The sequence below is a fragment of the Salmo salar genome, chromosome 04, assembly GCF_965601325.2.
Source record: "Salmo salar chromosome 04, fSalSal1, whole genome shotgun sequence".
NCBI lineage: Eukaryota > Metazoa > Chordata > Actinopteri > Salmoniformes > Salmonidae > Salmo > Salmo salar.
Window position 1 is genome coordinate 18,283,896 of NC_138294.1, and position 10,211 is coordinate 18,294,106.

A 10,211-nucleotide genomic window follows, 5' to 3' on the forward strand; every position below is an offset into this window, starting at 1 on the left:
AGCCTACAGTAATCCTAGTTCAGAGAAAATGATAACGCATGAATTTAAAGATGTTTAAACTCTTAGAACTGCGAATTATTCACAAAGTGGTTAGGGGAAATAAATACAATAGAACTATTACAGAGTTCTGCTAGAATCCTCTGCTATAGACCATGAGTTCTGCTAGAATCCTCTGCTATAGACCATGAGTTCTGCTAGAATCCTCTGCTATAAGCCATGAGTTCTGCTAGAATCCTCTGCTATAGGCCATGAGTTCTGCTAGAATCCTCTGCTATAGGCCATGAGTTCTGCTAGAATCCTCTGCTATAGGCCATGAGTTCTGCTAGAATCCTCTGCTATAGACCATGAGTTCTGCTAGAATCCTCTGCTATAGACCATGAGTTCTGCTAGAATCCTCTGCTATAGGCCATGAGTTCTGCTAGAATCCTCTGCTATAGACCATGAGTTCTGCTAGAATCCTCTGCTATAGACCATGAGTTCTGCTAGAATCCTCTGCTATAGGCCATGAGTTCTGCTAGAATCCTCTGCTATAGACCATGAGTTCTGCTAGAATCCTCTGCTATAGACCATGAGTTCTGCTAGAATCCTCTGCTATAGGCCATGAGTTCTGCTAGAATCCTCTGCTATAGACCATGAGTTCTGCTAGAATCCTCTGCTATAGGCCATGAGTTCTGCTAGAATCCTGTGCTATAGACCATGAGTTCTGCTAGAATCCTCTGCTATAGGCCATGAGTTCTGCTAGAATCCTCTGCTATAGGCCATGAGTTCTGCTAGAATCCTCTGCTAGAATCCTCTGCTATAGGCCATGAGTTCTGCTAGAATCCTCTGCTATAGGCCATGAGTTCTGCTAGAATCCTCTGCTATAGGCCATGAGTTCTGCTAGAATCCTCTGCTATAGACCATGAGTTCTGCTAGAATCCTCTGCTATAGGCCATGAGTTCTGCTAGAATCCTCTGCTATAGACCATGAGTTCTGCTAGAATCCTCTGCTATAGACCATGAGTTCTGCTAGAATCCTCTGCTATAGGCCATGAGTTCTGCTAGAATCCTCTGCTATAGACCATGAGTTCTGCTAGAATCCTCTGCTATAGACCATGAGTTCTGCTAGAATCCTCTGCTATAGGCCATGAGTTCTGCTAGAATCCTCTGCTATAGACCATGAGTTCTGCTAGAATCCTCTGCTATAGGCCATGAGTTCTGCTAGAATCCTGTGCTATAGACCATGAGTTCTGCTAGAATCCTCTGCTATAGGCCATGAGTTCTGCTAGAATCCTCTGCTATAGGCCATGAGTTCTGCTAGAATCCTCTGCTAGAATCCTCTGCTATAGGCCATGAGTTCTGCTAGAATCCTCTGCTATAGGCCATGCACCTGGCATTTCAAACATGTAATAACACTCAACAATAATAACAGTAATAAAGTATAATGGCAAATTTAGAAAATTGCTGAACTGGTTTAATAAAAAAAATACAATAATACAGTATTAGTATTATTATTATTATTATTATTATAATACCATTGTGTTCATGCTTGGCCCATTATTAACATATATTAGGTATAATAATAACCTATATAATTACTTTAGTTTATATTTTCCACTAACATTTCTGATGTGTTAATCCACCTATTGCTTGTATTGGGATCAAATACCGCTGCATGCCTGCATCTCAGATGCTGTAACTATACTGAGAAGATAGGAGAAACATGTCAAGCTATAGAAGCGACTGTACCTCGTCCGTAAGGTCTCGGCCCATAGTCGACCTGTCGCACTTCAGAGGAAGCCGTGTTACAGCACCCGCCTTGCAGAAGAGAAGGGAAGAATTTAGAAGGACGAGCTAATTAAGAGCAGAGATTTAGATTGAAAACATACCCTGACGCTGTAAGTGCTACCGGCCCTATTTCTTCAACATTTTCTCGGGATCTTCCTTCGTCTGACTGGCATTAGACCCTCACAGAAGAGGTGCACCGCGGCAACATTTTACGAGCCCTAAGTAATCCTTGAGTTGTTCCACACCCCTCAGCTTTTGAAGCTCAAGGGGAAATAAAATGACATGGCTTAATGTTGGTTTATTGAGGGGGAATTAGCCTACTAGTGATGGACCAATTAGAGGCGCAGTGATATCACTTAACTGCGGACTGTTTAACTTGCAAAGGTCGATATTAATATCCATGCATGTACCCAAAACAAAGTACTCAATTACGACGTCAAAATATTATTACACCGTAGTGCTTTGGAAGGCTTAAAAATATAATTTAACATAATTTATGGGGAGTTTACATAACGAAATATGATAATAATTTCCCTGCAGATTATACATAAAATGATCCGCACATTCCTAAATATAAAGAAAGCAGGTGCAATCATTTCCCAATTTGTTGAGTCTATTTAATTGATTTAACTCGTGTATCTGCTTTTGCAGATAATTTAATATAAGGTTATGTTTATAAATCCTCTTATCATCAATAGACAAAAATAAAAACCAAAAGCCAAGCGATAGGCAATAGAGAGGGGGTAGGCCTATATTCCATTTTATTAGGGTATACGCGTAATCTTCGTTGTAATTCTTAATAATTTACTTCAATTACAAGCATTATAACGGTTGGATTTGCATAGAATGTATTCGACCATGAAAGGATGGCAGCCAAGGAAAAAACTGAGAATCCAAAAATGAAATTATTCTTACTAAAAGTCTAGAGAAACGATGCGAAACATGCCAGGCCTTTCCCAATCTTTTTTTTTTTTTGCCATTCATGGTTTCTGCATTTTCGATTTCGTTTCTTATACTTATGTTTAAAAGGTAGCATGATTGAAAAAGACATATGATATCTAAACAAAATGAAAACCATGTCTCTCTCTGTTGGCTTGTCTCTATTTGTACTCATGCAAAAGGGAATGTATGCATTTAATTGACATGCACTTCCTATTTTGATTTGATTGCATCGAATTAGCACATTACTCGTCGTACAAATACACTTCTAATATGAGAAGCAGGTTTTGACATAGTGTGACGTTGAGGTTGCAAATCTTATAAATTAAATATATCAAAAAAACAACATATCCAACTAGGTTAAATTATTGTTTTTACAATTCATTCTATGGTAATTTAGATAAATGTTTTGGTTTATTTTTAGGTGACATTCCTTGGCAATATAATTGCACACCTGCTGTAAATTGTGTTTGAACATATGCGTGCTATTCTAGAATTGAAAATAAGAATTGAAAAAAGAAAATGTAATCATACAGGAACACGTAATTATTGCATGTTCCCTAATGACTTGTATAGGTAGGCGACATTGCAGTGAATGCATAAATTCAGAGGATATCAAATGGCTTGAGAGGGGATTCTTCGCTGCAAAACCACAACCAACACCCGTAAACAACATGCCCTCACTCACATCAACACATACTGCTCCTGCTTTGCGTCTCAATCGATTGCATTGAAATAATTTGCCCTAACACCGATAAAATGCACCCATGACTCATGTCACTTAGCTGATCTTTAAAGGGAGGAGGATTTGAAACACGAGCCCCCATAACACTCATTTCTCCCAATACCCCAAGGCGCGCGCGGCTCGGCAAACACAAAGTCATTATCGGTTAGATTCCAATAAGGCAGTCTGTCAAGGTGAGGCTTCTTTGGAGAATTTTTGTCATGCCTACTAAACATGGAAAGATGCCTTCTAAGTGGTGCGAGGGAGGAGAAATAACAACGAGTCCCACAGCTGATTATATTGACACAGCGGCGCGCATTTGTAAAAAGGGGGATTGCGAAACGTGAGTCCCAGCAGATGCTGGATGCTCCTCGGTGTCTGAGCGCGGGGCCCATCCACCTGCACGCAGATGCCGCGTGAGGTCGAATGAGCGCGAGCCAGGACCATCCTCGTGCGATATGGTTCCGTTATTCCAACGACATGTCAATAGCTTTGCAGTAGTTTATATTAATAATACACACAGCTCAAAACATATGTTGAAAGTGAGGATGCATCATGCGTGTCCAATATGGTGTGCAGATGTGCATGGGGGAAAAAAGTGCAGCCACTGACAATTCTCCACACATTTAGAGAAAGGTAAAATAAAGGGAATCATGTGTGAATAATTTCACTGAATAAGAGCAAACAATTTCACACATTTCGGTGAGAGAACACAGTCATGGAGATATTGGCAACATTGTTTAAATCACTCAAAACAAAGCGTATTTCTTTTGAATTGCTTTAAGTAATTGCTCAATTAAAAAAAAAAATATTCATATGCACAACATCCGTGATAAAAGTAGTAGAAAAGACTGTGATTCATAAAATAACCACTAATACGTTTATTTTCAAACTCGAAACAGCAGAGACTGGCGATTGCACAAGGTCTGCCTGCCGCGGCCTTCGCATGCGTAACAGCGTGTGTATGGTACGGAGACACACACACAGGTTCCACTATGATTAATTACCAACTAACGACCCTCCTTTACAACTCCCCCTCTCTCTTTCTACTCCTTTACCTCAACGCACTGTACATCACCAAGGAAACCACCTAACGCCCCCACAGCCACACTCCCTTTAAAAACTAGAACGCCGAGATATTTTATTCTTCTCAAAAAAGCCAAAGTCATAAAACACACGACTGTGAACAGGAACGATAACGGACGCTAGTTGTCGGAGGAAATGTAAACTTCCCTCAGTTAAAGGTATCCGTTATCGCTCTTCCAGGCTCTGGCTATTCACGCACGGCTGCCTGTCTCTAGCCCGTGTTCGAGGCTTCCTGAGCGGACCACATGTAGTCAATTAGCCCGACCCAGAGGGCGACTCTTCCACAGTCTTTATCAGCGCGGGGTTACACAAACACTACAATTGCTGCTTTTGAACTATATTGCACAGACAAATTAGGAGGAGTGGGGTGAGCGCAACCGTAACCAAACGAGGCAACGGACAATCAGGTGAAATAACGCATGGCTTCTTATGTTTCTTCTCTTTCTGTAAACATTAAAATGTATGCTGTCTTTTATAGGAACTAATATGCAATTCAATTACAACATTTGATCATTATTTCAGGAAAAGAGTGCAGTACACAATGTCAGGTGTATATACACTCACAAGCACACACACTCTCTCACACACCAGACCCAAACTGCACAGGATTACTAGTTGACCAAATAGCCCCCCAAAAAATGGCAAGGCAAATAAAACAAAAAAATGAAGACTGAAAAATGCAAAAATGAGTGAATAATCATGTCAACACACATAATATTAACTCTTTCAAAAACAAAACAGTATCCCACACACACTCACACACCCCCTCTCCCTCTCTCCCACCCACACACACACACACACACACACACACACACACACACACACACACACACACACACACACACACACACACACACACACACACACACACACACACACACACACACACACACCACCAGCAGCACCTACCACAACACCTAAACACACACCAAGTGTCAAAAAAAGGCCGGGAGGTATTTATACCTCAAATAAACACACAGACAGGACACATCAAAACTAAGAAATAGACGGATCACCATGAAAACTAAGAGACAGAAAAACAGATGGTTGAATGAAGGGGAGGGGACTCACCTGCTGGGACATTCTGAAGAGGAGGTTGCTCTGGTCAGTGCTCTGTTGCTGCCATGTCCCCATGAAGCCAGGCTCAGCACTGGGAGGTCTGGTGCTGAACTGCATGGAGGACCTCCCCTCTGCTCCCTTAGCGCTGCGGCTAACTGTGCTAACACCTACGGCACCACTGGAGCCACCGCTACTGCTACTGCTGGAGACGGCTGTGGGGCTAGCGCTGTTGTTGTGGAGCTGGTTGGAGGTGATGCTGCTGGTAGAGGTGGTAGTCGGGGTGTTGGCGGTGCCGCTCAGGGTGGACTCTGGTGCCCTCTCGCTTTCCGGGTCTCTGGGCGCCTGGCTGCTTCTCTCCTCGCTGCTGCCTCTCACATCCAACCCTGCCTCCTCGGACTAGAGAAAGAGGGAGGGGGGAGAGAGGAGGGAGGACGGGAGGAGAGGAGGGGATAAAAAAAAGTCAGTGAAGGTGGGTTTGGGATTTTGGGGGTTGGGCTGTCGTTTTTTTCCCCCTCTTCTTTTTGAACAGAGGGAGCTTCTAGAGGAGAGGGAGTGTGAGAGGGTTTCTTCTGGCGGCCGGTCGCTGAGGAGTGTGTGCAGAGTTAATTCTGGAGGAGAGAGCGGTGCATTTCCTCAGGGTCTTCTAGTGGGAGAGGAAGAGAGGGCAGGATGAGCAGAATGCTGAAGGTAAGGAGGGAGGAGGAGAGGTGGAGACGAGGGTGGGGGTGAAAGTGAGGGAGGAGGGAGAGAAGAAAGGAGGGATAGAGGAGTTGATGTGGAAGGAGGGGTCTCTCTTTTTTTTGTCAGCGGCCCTCTTGCCTTTAACCATCTGTCAGTCATTTGTATGGGCTGTCCTCAGAACGAGCACACACACACACACACACACACACACACACACACACACACACACACACACACACACACACACACACACACACACACACACACACACACACACACACACACACACACACACACACACACACACACACACACACACACACACACACACACACACACAGTTACACATATAAATACTGCACATTCAACCAGAAATCACTTGCAAAACAAAGTCACCCATGCATAACCTGGAAACTCTTACCCGCTCATTCTCAAGCCGGGAACACACACACTCAAACTCACTTATATACATACACACACAAAGTAGGTTAACTGTAAAAAATAAAACAGATTTTGTAAAAAATTGAATAAAATAAATGTCACTCTTGGCAACAAAAAACCTTCTTACTATAATCTAATCTAAAGTAAAAATATGCACATGCAGAAATAACCAGAAATAACAAATGGCAACACAATTACACTCAAATAGAATGCAGAATGAAATCAATGAAATGCACCCAGCTTCCAAAATCAACAAGAACCAAAAAAACTAAACATTTGCAAAATATTGCAAACATGATAAAAAAATAGTTCCATGCATCTCTGTATAAAAACATTCAACCTAACCATCAAAATAATACATGAACTTCTCTTACCATCAAATCTCTCTATCCCAACGTAGACATTAGGTGTGAAAGTGTGACAGCAGCAATCCACCCCTCCCTGCCTGCTTCTCTCTTCCTCTTTCTTCTTCTCTCTCCCTCTCTCTCTTTACTAGTGCTGCCTGTCCCTTCTCCCTCCGTCTCTCTGTAACTCCTCCGCGCTCCACAGCAGCAGCTGTGTGTCTGGATGCCTGAGAGTGTGTGAGCGTGTGTGTGTTTGCATGTGAGAGGAGCGAGTGTGTGAGGACCAGCGCAGGCTCAACTGAGTCAACTGCGCCGCTCCTTTTGGAGACGCTCAATGACATCGCGCTTACGCTCCCACACACACACACACACACACTCCTCCCCTCGCTACTGAGGGGAGCTGGGGAGCGAGCTTCGCTGGAGAAGCCGTTTGCGCTTCGAGCGGCCAGCGCATCTCAGAGCATCCAGTCCTCCTTTGGGACCTCCACCGCTCACCGCAACACACACACGCATGCACACACACGCACTTGCACACTCCTTATGCTGTCTAATACAACATATTTAGCTCTTAATATTTTTGGGTAAAAGCTGTTTTTTTTGTTAGTTATACATAAGCCAAATAGTCTGCTTTATCAATTTTTTCATACATAACACTCACAGTATTCTTTCTGATAAAAAAATACATAAATTGTGATCAAGAGTTATTTGGTGATATGAGAACACAAAAATGCGCAGACGACACGGCATCACTGGAGCCTTTGTCTGTTTTATCCCAATCTCTATAAGACTAATGGAACTAAGGAGGCAGCCACACACACACACACACACACACACACACACACACACACACACACACACACACACACACACACACACACACACACACACACACACACACACCACACACACACACACACACACAGGGAAACCCCGTGTGGATGCTTTCAGATTTTAATTAAGGAAAAAAATGAGGAAGAGGCTCCATTTGAGCCAAATTGGTCCCCACAGCAGCACAGCCCCACAAAGGTATGGGAATACAAAGAGAGCAGGAGAGAGAGAGAGAGAGATAGAGAGAGAGAGAGAGGGAGAGAGAGAGAGAGAGAGAGGAGAGAGAGAGACTGGAAGAGAGAGAGAGCTATAGAGAGACAGAGAGAGAGAGGAGAGAGAGACTGAAAGAGAGAGAGAGCGAGAGAAAGAGAGACTGGAAGAGAGAGAACTATAGAGAGACAGAGAGAGAGAGGAGAGAGAGACTGAAAGAGAGAGAGAGAGCGAGAGAAAGAGAGACTGAAAGAGAGAGAGAACTATAGAGAGACAGAGAGAGAGAGAGAGAGAGAGAGAGGGGGAGAGAGAGAAAGAGACTGAAAGAGAGAGAGCGCTATAGAGAGAGAGAGAGACTGAAAGAGAGAGAGCGCTATAGAGAGAGAGAGCGACAGAGATTTAGAGAGAGAGAGGAGAGAGAGCACTATAGAGACAGACGGAGAGACAGAGAGAGAGAGAGAGAGCTCTATAAAGAGACAGAGAGAGAGAGAGAGAGCTCTATAAAGAGACAGAGAGAGAGAAAACAGAAAAAAATAAAGAGAATGCTCTCTACTTCTAAATCACTAGAACAATGCAGTGACATTTCCCCCCTCTATTACCGCTCCTATCTTCCTCTCTACCTCCTTTTATCATTCCCTCCATCATCAGAGAAAAAAAGGACATACTGTGATCCCCGGACCGCGGTGGCGAGGGAGATGTCACTGTGATCTTTGAGAAGCGAGGGATAAAGAGAGAGGAAGAGAAAGAGAATTAACTCCTCTCCTCCGTTAAATTAAATGGCTTCTGATGTATAAAGCCACTTCGGATTTTGTGGCAAATTGTAGGAGACGGCGGCTGCCTGTCTGTCGGTTAAAAGCCTCTGTGCAGTGCTAATGACGGCACTGGGCTAACCTTTACAGGAGATTAGCACTGTAGCATTTACCTCCAATTGGTACAATGGAGAATTTTGGAGCAGACGACGAGGAGGGGGAAGAGGGAGACAAAATTGTTACAGGAACTTAAAATACCTCTTTTTGTCTTTCACCTTTATTTGGATTATTGTATCTTTCTCTTTCTCGCTCTCCCTCATGTTCTCACTTTTCTCTTTCCCTCTTTCTTTCCATCCCTCTCTCTCTCCTTCCCCCTCCCGTTCCCTCTCTCTTGCTCCCCCCTCTCTTTCTTCCACTCTCCCTCTCTGTCTGCGTTTAGTCTTTAAGCATAAACGCGTGGTGGCCTCTACAAAAGCCACAGGCAGTCTGAGCGGCGTGGTAAAGGGAGTAGGTGTTCCCTTTCCATTAGTGTGTCATGCTCTGCTTTTAACCACACTGTGAAAAGGTAACGCACACATGGCAGGAGCATCACGCTAATTACATTAAGTGACAATTCAATGGCCGACGCTCCTTTCTACTCTCCATACACATCTCTCACTCGGTCTTTCTCTCTCTCATTCACACACACACACTCATATACACACACACACACACACACACACACACACACACACACACACACACACACACACACACACACACACACACACACACACACACACACACACACACACACACACACACACACACACACACACACACACACACACACACACACACACACACACACACATAACCACACACACAGGCGCACACACACACATCCCCCTCTCTCTGTAAATGTGCTGGTCTCTTAGTTTTTCGAGTGGCACTCAGTGTTTCAAGTCAACCTGGTGGCTCAGCTCCTGATCTGGACTGTTAATGGCTGTTATTTGTGGGAGGATGGAGAGGAGTCTGCCAATATCCCTCACGCTGTCTTTCTCTCTCTCTCTTTACTGCCCACTCTCCATCCTTCTCTCTTGTAATGGCAGTGGCCATGGAGGAAATAGAGCCAGAGAAGAGAGGGAAAGAGAAAAGAGAGGAAGAGAGGGGGAGAGAGAGAGAAAAGGAGGAGAGAGAAGAGAGAGAGAGAAAAGAGAGAGAAAAGGAGAGAGACAGCTATAGAGAGACAGAGGGAGGGAGAGAGAGAGAGCGAAAGAGAAAAAAACAGAAAAAAGAGGGAGAGAAATAAGGAAGGAGAGAGAAAAGAGAAAGAAGGGTAAACGCAGAGGCAGAAGAGTATCACACGTCAGTAATAGAGTCCTTTATTAAAAGTATTATTCTG

The 10,211-nt window shown here is 43.8% G+C and overlaps 1 protein-coding gene across 5 annotated transcripts in view; it reads right to left on the reverse strand.

The window, feature by feature from the left end:
* The window catches only part of LOC106595585 (zinc finger protein basonuclin-2), a 241,710-nt gene that overhangs the window by 127,913 nt on the left and 103,586 nt on the right, over positions 1-10,211 (reverse strand). For 2 of the 5 annotated variants that reach the window (XR_006769555.2, XM_045716494.2), the window contains exons 1-3: positions 7,071-7,421; positions 5,587-5,970; positions 1,728-1,796 (exon numbers count right to left, since the gene is read on the reverse strand). Coding sequence is in view for 4 of the 5 variants with exons in the window: in XM_045716494.2 (XP_045572450.1) it covers positions 1,728-1,796; positions 5,587-5,970; positions 7,071-7,073 (456 nt within the window). In the remaining variant the exon portion in view is untranslated. Of the gene's footprint in view, positions 1-1,727; positions 1,797-5,586; positions 5,971-7,070; positions 7,422-10,211 lie in introns of those variants that run through there. The other 3 variants (XM_045716501.2, XM_045716495.2, XM_045716498.2) reach the window with 3 other exon arrangements.